Source organism: Callithrix jacchus, chromosome 11 (assembly GCF_049354715.1).
Source record: "Callithrix jacchus isolate 240 chromosome 11, calJac240_pri, whole genome shotgun sequence".
Taxonomy (NCBI): domain Eukaryota; kingdom Metazoa; phylum Chordata; class Mammalia; order Primates; family Cebidae; genus Callithrix; species Callithrix jacchus.
The window spans coordinates 62,189,740-62,207,613 of record NC_133512.1 but is presented as its reverse complement, the minus strand read 5'-3'; the positions used below and the strand labels follow the sequence as shown (position 1 = coordinate 62,207,613).

General features: G+C 35.2%; 1 protein-coding gene across 1 annotated transcript in view; it reads right to left on the bottom strand.

Annotated features, from left to right (window-relative positions):
- Window positions 1-17,874, bottom strand: part of ABCB1 (ATP binding cassette subfamily B member 1) — a 115,207-nt gene that overhangs the window by 70,157 nt on the left and 27,176 nt on the right. The window contains exons 5-7 of the mRNA XM_054237806.2: window positions 9,564-9,615; window positions 6,476-6,667; window positions 5,750-5,921 (exon numbers count right to left, since the gene is read on the bottom strand). Coding sequence (XP_054093781.1) covers window positions 5,750-5,921; window positions 6,476-6,667; window positions 9,564-9,615 — 416 coding nt within the window. The remainder of the gene's footprint in view (window positions 1-5,749; window positions 5,922-6,475; window positions 6,668-9,563; window positions 9,616-17,874) is intronic.

Here is a 17,874-nt window from a genome sequence, read left to right as displayed (position 1 = left end):
CCACTGAAAAATTATTGGCATGAGGCCAATTGATCAACAGGAGAAAAGGTAAACAAATTTATTTAATGTCTATATATGGGAGTCTTCAAATGTGGACCCAACTTCCCAATAGGTTATTTTCTACTTTGTTGATGTAGGAACTTAGGTTATTGATTTGAGATCTTTCCTCATTTCTAAAATATAAATAATAATGCTATAAATTTCTCTCTTAGCACTTCTTCAGCTATACCCAAATATTTTGTGTGTTTTCTATGTATTTTTCATTTCCTTTAAGACTCCATGGGTTATTTAGAAGTGTATTCTGTAAGTCCTGTCTTTAGAGATTTCCTTATCTTTCCAATTTTGGTTTCTTGTTTATGACACTTAGAAAAAAAACACTTTATGATATCAATTATTTAAAATTTATTGAGGTTTGTTTTATGGCTCATATCATGTTTTATGGCTCTATCTTAATTAATATTTCAGGGATACTTAACAACAACAAAAAAGATTAATGTGTATCCTGATGTTGTTGGGTAGAATGTTCTATAAATGCCAATTATATCCCGTTGGTTGATTGTGTTATTCTGATCTTTCATATCCTAGATGACTTTCAGTCTAGTTGTTCCATCAATTGCTGAAGGAGGCTGTTGAAGTCTCCAATTATAATGGTTGATTTTTCTATTTCTCTCTTCAACTCTCAGTTGAATTAAATTACAATAAAGAAATAAAAACTCAGTTTTTTTATGTCTATTTGAGGCTATGTTATTAGGTGCATATACATTTGGGTCATTTTGTCTTCTTCGTGGATTGTCCTTTTAATCATTACATAATATTTTTCTTTTCTCTAGAAATTTCTTTTTGTTTTGAAGTCTATATTATTGAATATTAATATAGGCACTCCTTGTAAAAAATTGTTTGTATGGTCTATCTTTTTCCATACTTTTACTTCTACTCTACCTTTGTTGTTGAATTTGAATATTATTGTAAGCAGCATATAGTTTAGTCATTTTCTTTAACACACTGTCAATTTTTCTTTTGATTGGTACATCTAAACTATTTGTGTTTAAGGTAGTTAATGATAGGTTAGCACTGAATATATTATTTTATTATTTGTTTTCTATTTGCTTCCTCTTGTTTCCATCCTCTGTGCCTCTTTTCCTGCCTTCCTGCAGGTTACTTATCAAATTTTAGGATTCAATCTTCCTTTGTTTATAGTATTTTTCAATATATATTTTTGCAGGAGTTTTATAATGGCTTATCTGAGTATTGCAATATTCATATGTGACTTACAACTGTCTATTGATATCAACATTTTACCATGTATAATTTGTGGTTCAATCATCAAATATGATTTATGAATCTCATGGAGCAAAGGAAAAGTCTATTGTATATGCTGATATTTCTGCTCTTTCTGTTGTTCCCTTCCCTTTCCTGATGCTTCAATATTTCTTCTTTTATCATTCCTTTCCTGTTAGAAAAAATTATTTAGCCAATCTTTAACGGTAGGCATGCTAGTGAAAATCTTTTTTTAGTTTTCTTTGATGTGAGACTGTTTTTACTTCCTCCTCATTCCTGAAGGTTAGTCTCACTAGATAGATATTCACAGGTGGCAGTGTTTTTTTGAGCACTTGATGAATATTGTGTCACTTCTGGCCTTTGTGGCTTCAGATGAGAAGTATGTTGTAATCCAAATTGATATTATATTACCCTATAAAAATGCATTGTTTTTCTCTGGATGACTTCAAGTTTTTATCTTTTTCTTTAGTTTTTAATAGTTTAATTATAATGTTAATTGGTATGGATTTATTTGGTTTATCCTATTTGAGATTAGCTCAGCTTCTTGGATCTAAAGTGCTGCCTTTCATCACACAGAGGAAAGTTACAGTTATTATTTCTTCAAATATTCCTTCAGCTCCACTCTCTTTTTCCTCTACTTTTGGTACTGTAATGACACAAATGTTGGACTTTTTGTTATTGTCTCACAGGTCCTTGGAGTTTTTTTTTTTTATTTTGTTTCAGAATGGGTGAGTTATATTGTTCTAAGCTCCAAATTCACTGATTCTATCCTGTCATCTTCAACTGCTTAGGTTATGTCCATCTAGAATGACTCTTATTTCTGTTGTTGTATATCTCTATTTTCTAATTTCATTGTTCTTTTAATAAATTCTATTATATCGCTGATTTTTTCTATTGTTTCAAAAGAATTTATATTTGATTAGCAGGGAATATCTATGATGGTTGTTTAAAAATCATTGTGAGATAATTCCAGCACCTGAATTATCTCAGTGTCAATGTCAGGTAATTGTTGTTGCTTTGTTTGTTTGTGTGCTTATTTTCCTCATTCAAGTTGTGATTGTCTTAATTCTTGGTATGACAGGCAACTTTCTGTTGTAACCTGAACATTTTGACTATTATGTTAAGAGATTCTGTTTCCTATTTAAATCTGCCTTACTGCAGTGTTAAGAGGAAAATTTATAGCACTAAATGCCCACATCAGAAAGTTAGAAAAACCTCCTTAATAACAATATCACAACTAAAAGAACTAGAGAACCAAGAGCAAACAAATCCCAAGGCTAGCAGAAGACAGGAAATAACTAAAATCAGAACTGAACCAAAGGAGACTGAGACAAGAAAAATCATTCAAAAGATCAACAAATCCAAGAGCTGGTTTTTTGAAAAAATTAATAAAATAGACCACTAGCTATTAGTTTATATTATGAATGTCTCTATGCACATAAACTAGAAAATCTAGAATACATGAATAAATTACTGGACATAAACATTCTCCCATAACTGCACCAGGAAGAAACAGAATCCCTGGACATACCAATAAAGAGCTCTGAAATTGAGGAAGTAATAAAGAGCTTACCACTCCCCAGAAAAGCCCAGGACCAGAAGAATTCACAGCGGAATTCTACCACATGTAAAAAGAAAAGCTGATACCATTCCTACTAAAATTGTTCCAAAAAAATGAGGAGAAGGGACTCCTCCCTGACTCATTCTATAAGGCCAGCATAATCCTGATACCAAAATCTGGAAGACAGAAAAACAACAACAAAACTTTGGAACAATATCCTTAATGAACATTGATACAAAAATCCTCAACAAAATCCTGGCAAACTGAATTCAGTAGCACATCAAAAAGCTTATCCACCATGATCAAGTAGGGTTTATCCTCAGGATGCAAGGTTAGTTCAACAGATACAAATCAATAAATGTGATTCATCACATAAACAGAAACTAAAGACAAAATGCACATGCTTATCCATTTTGCATCTGCAAAAGTGGTTTCAATAAAATGCAACATCAACTCATGATTAAAACTCTCAATAAAGAAGGTATTAACAGAACATACCTCAAAATAATAAAAGCCATCTATGATAAACTCATAGCTAAAAGTATACTGAATGGGCAAAAGCTGGAAGCATTCCCCTTTAAAACTGGCACATGACAAGGATGGAATCAACCTAAATGCCTATCAGTGATAGACTGGATTAAAAAAAAAGTGGTACATAGACACCATGGAATACTATGCAGCCATAAAAAAGAATGAGATCATGTCCTCTGCAGGGACACTGATGAAGCTGGAGGCCATTGTCCTTAGCAAACTAACTCAGGAACAAAAAACCAAATATGGCATGTTCTTACTTATAAGTGGGAGCTAAATGATGAGAACACATGGGCACATAGAGGGGAATAACACACACTGGGGCCTATTAGAGGGTAGAGAGAGGGAGGAGGGAGATGGTCAATAAAAATAGCTAATGGGTACTAGGCTTAATACCTGGGTGATGAAATAATCTATACAACAAATCTCCATGATACAAGTTTCCTATGTAATAAAACCTGCACTTGTACCCTGAACTTAAAAGTTTTACAAAGTTAAAATAAAATTAATCTGCCTTATTCTAGCAGGTAGTTGCTCTGTTTAAGTTTAGCATGTTAGTATTGGCCTACTTTTGTGAGCTGTGGTTCCAGGAATGGTTTAATATTCAGAGTCTTTGTAGTATTATTTAGGTCGGCTTGATTTACGTGAAGCTTCTAGAGCTCGCACTGGCCCCTGATTCTGCTGCTTGAGGGAATGCAAGTGGTTTTTCAAGATCAGACTACCAGGTGTGGGAAAAGTGTGGTAGTTTCCTGTATCAATGCCCTCTGGCTGCCCCAGTGTCTCTGGGCACTGGGAAGGTAGTCTTGGATACAAAGTACAAAAGAGGCTTCCTGGGTGAGGTCACTTGCTGTGACTGCGTCTTTTCTGCTATGTCTATTTGATACTGTTTCTCTAGGTTTGAGGGTAGAGCCTCAGGCCCACAGACACAAAGCAGCTTCCCGGAGTGAACTACATTTCTTTTTTAATATGACTGACATCCAAAGAATTTAAGAAATTTGTCTGAAATCATATCAAAAGTATAATGCTGAGCAGAGATTAAAGCTTAAGTTTCTAGCAGCCAGCCTGGGGTTCTTTTTACTAAATAAATAGCAACTGAAGCAATGTATAATTAATCATTAAAAGATTAACTCATGGTCTGTTTTTAATTTTAAAACAGACATCAATACATGTTAAGTAGTTTTTCAACAAATTCTGATTTTGCCACCTAACTTGCTTAACATTCTAATATGTAGAAAAATCAATTGACAAGAAGCTTTTGTCAAATATTTTAGTTAACTAGTAATCCCCAGAAACATCATTTAAACTCTATGTTACTCTGAGCAAAAAATTAACAGAGACGGCAGAACTTCAGTTTCTTTCTCTGTAAAATGAGATAATACCTATACTTCAGAAAGATAACACAGGTATTTGGCTGATAAAAAATGCTCAATAAATGATTATTATTTACAGAATAATATCCATTGTACAGGTTAAATTTCTAAAGTTTCTTAATACTTACAGCCTGATGCATTTTGTGTGACACTTGGCTTTGGTTGTCCATTCATAACTTTTGCTACATGAATTTATATTGCCTTCTCTAAGTTGTGTTGAACTCCACAAAAATTACATGCTGGGCTAATTTCTCTACTGAAAATACACTCATATAAAATCAGTTTAAAATTAACACCATGTTCACCTTGAAGTAGAAAATAAGTTTTAAAAGATCCCTGGAAGTATCTGTGCTGAGATAGAGAGGGTCACTTCTCCTTCTCTGCCTTCATGGCAGGAGACAGAGCTGAAGGCTAAGGATTTATACACATTCTTAGAGACTAGAAAGTATCTATTTTCTTATTTTATAATCAAAAATTAACTATGTATACATGCTGACAAAACTGCAAAATCAATTTAAAAATTAAACAAAAATCTAGAAAACCAAAAACATTAAAAGTAAAAAAAAAAAAAGTTAATTGAATGGGACACATGTTCACTGAACTTGAGTCTCTACCTGCAGTGTGAATAGGGGATCGTCCACTGGAGATCATGAGTTCCAAAGAACCATGATCTCCAGTGGACGATCCCCTATTTTTTTTTTTTCTTTGTCTTGTTTTTGTTTGTTTGGTTGTTTGGCTGGTTTCTTACAAAGGCAGAAGATAGACATGAGAGTTACTCCCTTCTTTCTCATCCCTTCCCCAAATAATCACATAGCCAAGAGCAGCATGGAGTCTTGGCAGGGGTAGTACTCAGTGAGACTGGATATGCTCACCCAGCTGATTTTGAACAGAAAATGTAAAAGTAACAAGTACAGAATCAGTCATCATGTAGTAAAAAGACCCTTCCACAGGGTGAGAGCAGGAAGGAAGAATATGCAGTTCAAAATCTGGATTCACAGGCTTCACCTACCTTTGCCCAGACAGCAGCTGACAGTCCAAGAACAGGACTGATGGCCAAAATCACAAGGGTTAGCTTCCAACCACGTGTAAATCCTACTATAAACCCAGTGAAAAACGTTGCCATTGACTGAAAGAACATTCCAATTTTGTCACCAATTCCTTCATTAATCTTGGAGACATCACTAAAAGAACAGATAGTATTAGAAATAAATGTCAGAATTGTAAACAACAACTTTTTTCCTGAAGCCTGTTTTGAGTGTAGGGCCTTTTGTGCTTTGATTTATTTAGCAGGGTATTGTGCCTGTGCTTTGTTTTATTTAGCAGGGTATAAGTTTCTATTAGGCTATTTGTCATTAACAACAAAAATCCATAGCCTACATGGCCCCAGAAAATGGACATGGTATACACAAGAAGTATTCAACCTAGGAATTTCAAATTGCTCAGAAATTGTCCCAGAAAGTATCTTGTTTTGCTCTACTGCACACTCTCAGATAATTTTTTCATTCTGGCAAAGTTCAATCCTTCATTCAATGCTAGTCATGCAGGTCCCCTCATGCCCTGTCAAGGTACTAGGAACAAAAGGATACACATGACACAGTTGCTGTTTAGAAGGAATTTTGTCTGATCAATAGCTTCGAGTGGTACATTAACATCTCCTAACAGATGTGATGACATCTATTTCATTTTACTAAGAATGAGAACCACATCCAAGTTCAACATAAAACTAAATACTTACTCTGTAAGCCGAGTGTTAAGCTCTCCAACATCATGCACATCAAACCAGCCCATCTCCTGTTGCATTATAGCATGAAAAAACTGTTTTCTTATTTTGTATATTTGTCTTCCAGCTGCCAGGCACCAAAATGAAACCTGAATGTAAGCAGCAACCAGCACTCCAGCACCAATTCCACTGTAATAATAGGCATACCTGAAAAACAACAAGAAACCTGCACATGCTATTCCCTAATCAATGTACCTTTTCCAAAGAGACCATTCATTCCTATTTTTTCACTTATCTGGATATTTCACCATCCTTAACAAATAAGAAGGGGCTGTAACAAGCAAAGTTGATAGTCACTGTCCAACTATGTTTGCACCTATACAGTGGAATGGTTAAGAATGGTTTCTGCTTTGGCTCAAATCCCAGCTACTCACTTCACTGCTGTATAGTCTTAGGCAAGCTACTTAACCTTTCTAAGCCTCAGTTTTCTAATTAGTAAAATGGAGATTAAAATACTCATGTATAAAATATACTTGGACCAGTGCCCAGCACATAGTAAGCACTCAGAGAATGCCAGTTACTGTGAAGACGGTGTGGTATTTTGGGGAATCACAGCATCAGGTAAGACCCACCACTGTAATATTGTCTACTTTCATCACATCAGCATCACCTGATGAGCACATTGGGCTGGTCTCTGCGCATTGGGGGATGAAAAGAAGTGACAGAACTTGTCAGAAAGTGGGATTTTATAGAAATAATCCCTTGGCCTTTTAGGCTAGGGAATATTCCTTGGGCTATTAATCTAACAGAGTTTAGATGCCAAAAGACAACAGGACATTTTAAAAAGTAGTTTTGTATCATTTGCTCAACTGGCCATCATGAGCTATCCTAAAATGCTTAACGAATCAAATAATGGCCCTTGCAATTTAAATTCTAGCATTAAAAAACACGAGTATTGTCTTAAAACCAGACCCTTGATCAATCTAGAAATGCTGAATTAATGTTTCCTTGTTCTGAGTTTTCATATTTAAAAAAGCAAACAATTCTTGGGCTTTGCTAAACAATTCATATTTAGGTTAAAGGCAAACATTCTAAAACGAAATACGGTATTCCAATATTCTCACTTTTTAAACTTCACTACTTGCCATCTTCAAATTAAACTGTGTGTATGAACCATGCAGAAGCTATAAAGATGACTAGGTAACATGCAGACAGTCTCTGACATTGCTGTTCACAACTCAGTACTCTGCCCATCAAACTCTGCCTTGTAATTTACAATGCATTTATCAAGAAAGATGTAATTAGAACACTAAGTTTTAGTTAATAGATAACACAATCACTAATTACTCTCTAAGTGTTCATGATATAGCAAAGAGATAGCAAAAAGAAACCCCGTATCGCAAGTAGAACTCATGCTTTGAGAGTAAGTTATTGTATTTTAAACTATCAGTGTATGTTTACTCAAAATGTATTTATATTTAAGCATGTACATGATGATTACAAGACACTGGTTTCATTTTCCCCAACATTAAAAACAATGCCTCTCCACAGGAATATTTGGACATATTTGCTCCTCAACTTTCAAAATACGAACAAGTGTCTCTATTTTCAGCAGGGCACAGTGGCTCACACCTGTAATCCCAGCACTTTGGGAGGCCGAGGTGGGCGGATCAACTGAGGTCAGGAATTCAAGGTCAGCCTGGGCAACATGGCAAAACCCTGTCTTTACTAAAAATACAAAATCAGCCGGGTATGGTGGCACACACCTGTAATCCCAGGCCCTTGGGAAACTGAGGCACAAGAATCACTTGAACCTGCGAGACAAAGGTTGCAATGAGCCGAAATCACACCACTGCACTCCAGAGTGAGACTCTGTCTCAATGAAAAAAAAAAAAAGAAAAAAAATGTGTCTCCATTTTTTTTCAAATGTACCAGATCATTTATACCATAATGTAGAATCATTTTCTTCTGATTCACCTACATGTACCTTTGGACCTCTGTTATAAGCTGTTCTGGGGAATAAACTTCAAGATATGTAAATCATTAACCAAAAGCTTCCCCAGTGTGAATTAAGAATAGAGTGACTATATTTATTCTGGGATGTTTTATTTCATTGTTCAGAATCACATGCTGAGTTTAAAAAATTTCTTTTGGCTGCTCTCATCATCATGTCATGTCTGAAAACATCCAGGAAACAAATTAATAATTATAAGCCATTGAAATAATGATATTCTCTCTCTCTCTCTCTCTCTCTCTCTCTCTCTCTCTCTCTCTCTCTCTCTCTCTCTCTCTCTTTGGGGGGTGGGGGGACAAGGTTTCCCTCTTTTCTCCAGGCTGGAGTGCAGTGATGTGATCATAGCCCAGCTTTGAACTCCTGGGCTCAAGTGATCCTCTCAATCAGCCTTCCAAGTAGCTGGGACTGCAGGTATGTGACACCACACCTCGCATATATATACACACATACATATACAGACACATATATATAATATATAGAAAATAATGATTCTTAATTCAACTGCATTTTAAAAGTCTACTCTAAACTCCTCTAATTTCCCTATATATTAATATATTCTATGTTGATCAATGCATATATGTCAATTTTCAGCTTAACCCTAACTTTAGTATACCTTATGCAGCCAATTATTTTCTTTAAAAAAGATCTCCATTGTATCCTCCTAAAAAATCCTAACAATAGTATCATTCTCCTCAAAATTTCTATGATGAGGCCAGGCATAGTAGCTCACATCTGTAATCCCAGCACTTTGGGAGGCCAAGCCAGGTGGATCACCTGAGTTCAGGAGTTCGAGACTAGCCTGACCAACATGGTGAAAACCCCGTCTCTATTAAAAATACAAAAATTAGCTAGGTGTGGTGTTACAGGTCTATAATTCCAGCTATTCAGAAGACTGAGGCAGGAGAATCGCTTGAACCTGGGAGGCAGAAGTTGCAGTGAGCTGAGATCATGCCACAGCACTCCGGCCTGGGTGACAGACTGAAACTCTGTCTCAAAAAAAAAGTATGATAATAATGTAAAATTTTAAACATTGCTACAACTTGATGAATATAGAAAGGCTTAACAATAGTAAGGAGAATGTCCAATTACCTGGTCATGTCTTCCTCCAGATTCTCGAAGGCCCCTGTAATTTTGATATAACCTAGACCACCACAAAACAAACATACACCATTTATGTCTCTTTAGCCTCCATTAAAAATAAGCATATAAAAATGAATCAAACTCATTTCACTTAATGATTTACACAAAAACAGGTTGAACTGACCCAGTTTTAATTGTGTATAAGCACTATGGCATTCATTCAACTACTTCTCTGCTGGCTATATGCAACCACATATACACTAAATTCAATGATGTTTATTTGCAAGAAGAAACCCACATTTGGTAAGAGGTAGTCTGTCAGCAGAAATATCAGTGTCCTTGAATTAAAATATTTTTTGGAATATCACTCCAAGATGCCATAAAAGAAAAATCTCTTGTCCTGATAAATGTCAATGCATACTTGGCACTAAGGTACATATTTAAAATCTAATACTGCATTTTTCCAGTTTTATTCTTATTTAAAAATACCAAATACAAAGAATAGTGTAGTGTACTTATCACTCAATATTAGCAAATGCTAACATTTTTTATGTTAGCAAAAAGTACATTATAAAATTGACAAAAAGTACATTATAAAAGTATTTCATAACTTTATCTCTAACACACACACACACACAAGCACTGTTCAACGTTTTGGTGTGTACATTTTCAGATTTTCTTTTATGTATGCATGTATACACACACAAATATACACACTTATTTTTTAACAATGGAGTCATAGTTTACATTCAGTGACCAAATTGTTTCCTATGGGTATATGTATGTGTGTAACTATTTTTTCAAAGTTACAACTACTTCAGTTGTTTTCAGTATTTTACAGTTATGAGCAATGCTGTGTTAAACATATTTATATACATACATTATAAATGTGCAAAGAGTAAATATTTTATAGGATAAATTGTCACAATCAAGACTGCAAAAAGTTATGTTAAAACAAAAGGGCCTGTTTCAGGTGAGTCTGATTTTGACAGGTATGGGAAAGAGTGTAGAAAGTATTTCTAGCAAAGTGAACAATATGGACAAAAGTCAATGGCAAGTTTGAAGAATGGGTAAGCCTGTTTTTGACTGGAGTGTGTTGTGTGGACGGAAGGAGGTGGTTATGTAGCTGGAAAGAGAATCTGGGTCTTGCAGGTATGGTGCAAGAAAAACAGACCAGCAGTCATTCGACAGTTTTGAGCAAAATAGGATATAATTATAAGTATGTTCGAGAGTTTAGCCACCAGCAATGCACACAATTACTGGAATTTGGAGAGATGAAGGGACTTCAGCTACTATAACTATGTAGGGAAAGACAGTCTAAATGAGAAGAGGAAAGAAAGCAAGTACTTACAAGATTTATAGAGGAAGAAGTTATAGGACTTAGCAACTGACAGAATAAAAGTAAAGAGAGCAAAAATATTAAAAATGATCAAAACGTCAAGCCTAAGCATTTGCAGAATGCTAGTGTCATGGTGGGAAATGAGAAGTCAGCAAAAAGAGCTGCTCTGGTCAGAGGAGAGATTATTAATTCAGTCTTGAACATTTTTGTTTTGCAGTTCCTAGCACATTCAGTTGAAGATGTCCAGTAAGTATTCAGACTGTAACTTTCCAGTTTTAGAGAGAGTTCAGATCTAAAGATTTAGGATTGATAAGCTAGAGGTCATAGCTAAATTCAGGAAATTAAAATAAAAATCCATCTCTCCTTACCCATAAGGACAGGCTGGCAGATAAGGAGAAAACAGCAGGCCAAGCACAGAACCCTAGAGAAAACTCCACTAAAGACTAAGACAGAAAGTAAGGAAGAAACACAGAGATGCAGAGGCATAGTAAGACATTCAAGAGGGATTCCTACTGCTTTGTCTTATGTCAGTACAATAATAAACTTATTCAGATTGAATTTTTATTTTAATCAGTTGTAATATTTCTTCTGCTCCACAATTTCAAAAATGAAACAGGATATTGAATATTCAGATGAGGATTTTTCTTCAAATCAATCTTGGGAACCTTACATTATAGATTGTCTCCTCTATTTAGCCAGGAAATGTTTCTAGATAATATTAATTGTTGCCAGTATGTCACTACCAAATCAAGACCAGTTTTCAGGTCTAACTAAATATCTGTTTTCTACTCATTGCTACTACCAGTTTTCTCAATTCTCAAGATAAGAAACCAAGAGAATTTAAACAAATTCTTCACCAATGATGGCTTCTTAAGTCTACATTCATTTCTACATAGCTCAAAAAGTAAAAAATTTTGTTCAAGGTCAAAATTGCCTTCTTTATGTTTATATGTTTAATTATACCATACCCATTGTTTCAGCAATCAAAATACATAGAATGCAAGTCTAGCACCACGTTCCTTTTATATGTGCTTCACCTGTCAAAGTATACCAATAAAAAAATTGGGTATACAGCAAATAAGTATAAATCATTCTATTATAAAGACACACGCATGCATTAAGTTCAACGTAGCACTATTCACAACACCAAAGTCACAGAATAAACCTAAATGCCAATCAATGACAGAATGGATAAAGAAAATGTGATATATAGATGCCATGGAATACTATGCAGCAATAAAAAAACAATGAGATCATGTCCTTTGCCAGGACATGGGTGGCTGGAGGCCATTATCCTTAGCAAACTAACACAAAGAGAAAACCAAATACCGTATGTTCTCACTTACAAGCGGGAGATGATGAGAACACATGGACATACAGAAGGGAATGATGCACATCAGGGCCTTTCAGAGTGTGGAGGGTTAGAGGAGGGACAGAATCAGGAAAAATAACTAGTGGATACTAGTGCTTAATACTTTGGTGATGAAATAATCTGCACAAAAAACCCCATGACACAAGTTTACCTACATAACTGCATTAGTCTGTTATTACGCTGCTAATAAAAATGTACCTGAGACTGGGTAATTTATAAAGAAAAAGAGTTTAATGGACTCACAGTTCCACATGGCTGGCGAGGCCTCACAATCATGGCAGAAGGCAAAGGAGGAGCAAAGACATGTCTTACATGGTGGCAGTCAAAAGGGCATGTGCAAGGGAACTCCCCTTTATAAAACCTTTATGCAGTGGATTGTCATTGAAGGTTAACACCAGTATGTAGGACCTCATTTTCCTGGTTCTTCTACTTCTACCACTCTGATGCTTCTCGCTTAGTCTGAGCACTGACCCCTTATGCTCTCCCTCTTTCCTACACACTGGTGTTTCCCAGAACTCCATGCAGGCTCCAGGCTGACCTCAGCCACTTTCACAGCTTCAATGACTCCCAAATTGATCTAGAGCTATTCAATTCTTCTCTCTCTTCACAGTTAATGCTCTGGTTCGAGTCCTCATCATTTCTTACCTCTACTGTAACAAAAGCCTCCTAACTAGTCTTTCTACCCCAGTTAGGTCTTCATATTGCTGTCATATTTTACATTTGAAAACAAAAATATAATCACAGTGCTTCTATCAATGACAGTCCACTGAATAAAGGATAAAGATCAAGCTCCACAATACATCATGTTAGTTCCTTTGCAGTCTTGCCACACACAATATGCACATGAAAGAAAATATGTTTGAAGTATCAACAGTGATTTACCGGATATTTTCTTTATCCCCACACCTATCTTCTCATTTCAGTAGCTAGAGCACTATGCAGTCACTGTCTTCAGAGAGGGCTGCTGCTGAATTAAAAAAATATATTGTGTAGGTTTCTTCTTGGCTTTTATGTTCCCAAAGACTATGCCTTTGAGGGTTGGAGAAGAAAGAAGCTGAGCATGACAGAATATTTTGTTTAAATTTCATGAGATTAAGCTCCACCCTTTTAGACTGAAAAAATATTTTCCACATGCTGAGAAGAAAATAAGTAGCTGAGAATTGATAACTGCATAGGCACTAGAGTGTCCAGGAAAAAGATGCCCTGCCTCTTGCTACCAAAGCAAACCCTAGAACAAGACCTTAGAAAAGGAAATGTGTAGTGAGTTGAAGGGATGGCTTTAAAACAGCTTCCAAGAGTCTCCTTGGACCTACAGAGATGTTGAAGAAACAGAATGACATCAAAATTTCTAAGAGAGGAGGACAAGAGAGCTTGATGGAATGCCTGTGTAGGTGATGCTAAACAACACTTGGCCTTATCACTTATCTGAAACTACGCTGGCCTCCAAGACACTCCAGGAAAAGGTGAGAGCTACCCCAAAATAACTGAGATTCAATTTCTGTCACATTTACTGAAGAGGCACTCAAAATGGAAATTATGTTATACAAAATAAAAGTTATGATTTTTGAACAGTTGGGTTCTGGAATAATAGTTATATTTGCTACATCCCCTTCTAGCCTCAACTCACTTCCTCCCTCATCCTCATCTTCACCAGCATTCCCCACTTCTGTGTAGCCATGGCTGTAAGCACACCGAAAGGTTTACTCTTCCCTAACTATCCTATTTGCCTCCTTCAAGGCTTTATCCATTCTGCTGTCTAGCTGGAATGCCCTTTACCAAAATTTTTCTCCTGGGAAATACTCTTCCTTCACAAATAAACTAAAGTATTATATCATCATATCCCTATCAGAGTGATTCATCTTGTAACAGAACTCCATAGTAATTGACATATGATTCAACTTACTAAGTCAATACAAAAATAGAAGTATGACTATTTATATCTATCTCTTCTTCCCACTTTCACTGGTGTGAGGTCACAGAAAACTGAACTATATCTTGTTTATCTTTACATATCCAGAGCCCAACCCATTGCATCTGCTATAACTTAGCCTATTCCAAAAATTTACAAGTGGTTTCACAGAGCTACTACACATGCCAGACCATTTATCAAAATATTCCATCCAACCTTTCTCCTATTTTGTATATAAGCATCTCACATATTTTAAGATTACAGAGAGATATATTAGACCATTCTACCTCATAAGAAAAGCCTTTTCTAAACCCAAGCAAGACTTTAAAGGATTTTATCTGATCCAAATACTTCAGTTGATTTAGTAACTTTAATAACTGAACACTTAAGAACAGTATGAATAGAAAATGCATAACATGGATACATTGGTATGGTCTTATCCTTTGAAGATGCATTGATAATTCCCTAATTGGTAAACTGAGATTATATTGAAAAGGTGGTTTTCAAACCATCTTCCACAGAGACTTAATGCCAGGCACTGTTCCAGACACTGAGGATACAACCCAGAATGAGTGCCACTTTCTCTAGTATCATCGGATGTCTGTTCAAGCAGGAAATCCTTTCACTTTCAGGCCTCAAACTTCAGGTGACAGAGTAACACTGCTGACCTTTTTAGCACAGTTTTTCCTACGAACTTCCTTTTTTTCATTTAGCCTTTCTACCCATTTAAGAAGCTGTAATACACAAATAAAACACTCTTCTCATGCAGAAAGCTCCATCAACAGCAGGGAAAGAGAATTTTATCTTTTGCCTAAATAATAAATCCCTATGGCATTTGCCCAGGCTGGGGCCTATGACTCAGTGTGGTCGAACTCACAGCAAGTGACAGAGATGATTCCAGGAGCTACAGTCTCCTTAAGTGAGCTGTTTATACACCTCTGACCTGAAGAGCTGTGCCTCTTGCCTGACCTGCCTGATACACTAAAAATCAAACTTAGAGGGAAGCATCCAAGAGATTTAAAAGACCAAGTGCTGGCATTTGCTTCCAATTTAGGCAGAGTGTGAAAAACACTTGTACAGTGGAAAAGATACCAAACTAAAAAGTAGGATTCCTGGCCCAGGAATTCAACTTTGTCAACCAGCAATCAATTCCATTATGACCACATTACTTCAGCTTGCTGGGCATGTTTCCACTGTATGTCTATACAATTATGAGTTGAAGCTAGATAACATCTAAGCCCATTTTCACCTACAAAATTCTGTTATTCAGTCTTTCATTTCTCCATCCAAATTCTTAAGCACCTTGAATGGGTTAGGTACTATCTGTATATTTATCTTTTTGTTGCTGTTGTTGTTTTTCTAATATATTATAGAGATTACATTGTAACTAATTCTACTTTTTGGCTTCAAAATTATTAACCAAAAATATTGCTATTCCAAATATTATTATGGTATAGTAATATAGAAAAAAGTCATTACATAAGTTTTAATCCAAACAAAAAATAAACTTCCAAAAACTAACATATACTTGAAATATCGTATTATTATGCGGCATTCAATTTCCCAAAAAATCCCTAATTTTTCTCCAATGAAATGGATAAAAACAGAGGAAAGGCTTAAGTAAATTAGAGAAAACAAATCCATCATGAAATTTTTATGGACTATTTAGAATTTCAATATCAGCTAACATTCTAGTTTGGAGCACATTTATGATGCTGGCCTTGAGGATACAGAGGGCAAAGTTCCATTTGCTTATAGCACCAAAGTCTTGAAACACGGCACAAGATCTGCACATGACTCATACAGTCACAGTTTAAGCATCAAAATGTAGATACTATTTGGATAACTGGCATTTCACAGTTTTCATGTTCCTCATAAGTTTTAGAGCACTGAGAATAGAAATAATAAATATAAAACTAAGTTATTTCCATTTTTCCCTTTTTATCTTAATTATTAGAATTACTAGAATTTCAGTGCCTTATTTTCTCCATTATTCTGCCTACAATCAGGTAGGGAAATAAACAGAACCAACCATAATATAGTTAAGAAGCAAGTGAAAAGCCATCAATATAGATACACCATAAACTGAATCATTAAAGACAATGAGTAATCAAGAGTTTATTTAAAGAGTATCTTTGGGCACTAAGCACCATGGGACATGGCAGATATTCCTCAGATCCTTTTATTTCTGGATCAGTATGTTATCCTCAGTCTCTTCTTTTTTGGGTGCTTTTCTAATTCATTCCTTGCATGGAATCAGTGCCAGTTTGTGTAAATTTAAATCCTGACTCTGCTACTTATTAACCACAGGACCTAAGGCAATCTAAATATACTCAAATTCACTTCTCTGGGCCCCAGTTTCCTCATCTGCAAATATACTTTTATATATATATACACATATATATATAATTACATATAATATATACTTATACACACACATATATAGTGTATGTATATATTATATATACTTATATACACTTATATATACAAACTATATATGTGTAAAGTACATATATACTTATACACACACTACAAATGTGTATGTATACTTATACACACACTATATATGTATATTTTATATATACTTTACAAACATATATATAGCATGTGTATATAAGTATATATATAAAAAGATATACTTACATATAATTAACTTTTATATATAATATACACACACATATATAATGGTACTGATTTCATGTGCATTAAAGAATTAAAAGTTACTGCATGTAAAGCTCTAAGAACACTACCCAGAACATAGTAAATGTTCAACAAGGTTTGGCTTTAATTGTTGCTAACAGTTTGAGTTCTTCCTCAAGGCTTGGGACTCCCATTCCTTCTACTTTTCTCCGTATTCTATCCCAGGGGATTTAACATTCATTCAATTTAAATAAAGCCAAGTTGGTAGTCCTGTTCTTTTTAATTTTATTTTTAAAATGTGTTTCATTTTAATTTTTATTTATTTTTAATTTGGGGGGCACATAGCAGATGTATACAGTTACAGGGTACATGAGATATTTTGACATAGGCACACAAAGGATAATAATCATATTAGGATAAATGGGGGTATTCATCACCTCCAAAATTTATCCTTTCTTTGTGTTGCAAACAATCCAGTTATACCCTTTTAGTTATTTTTAAATATGCAATAAATTGTTGAATGTAGTCACCCTGTTGTGTGATCAAATACTAGATGATATTCATTCTATCTAACTATATATTTTTGTATCTATTAACCAACTCCACTTCTACCTCTGCCACCCCACTATACTTCCCAGCCTTTGGTAAATGTCATTCTACTTACTCTCTATCTCCATAAGTTCAATTATTTTAATTTTTTAGCTCCCACAAATAAGTGAGAAATGTGAAGTTTGTCTTTCTGTGCCTGGCTTATTTCACTTAACATAATCTCCTCCAGTTCCATTTTTGTTGTCGCAAATGACAGGATCTCATTTTTTAATGGCTGAATAGTACTCAATTGTGTCTATGTCTCACAATTTCTTCATTCATTCCCTTGCTGATGGGCACTTAGGTTGCTTCCAAATCTTGGCTATTGTGAATAGTGATGCAATAAACATCAGAGTACAGATTCAATATAATAATTTCCTTTTTTTGAGTGTATTCCCACCAGAGAGATAGCTGGATCATATGGTAGTTTAATTTTCCAGTTTTTGAGGAATCCCCATATTGCTCTCCATCA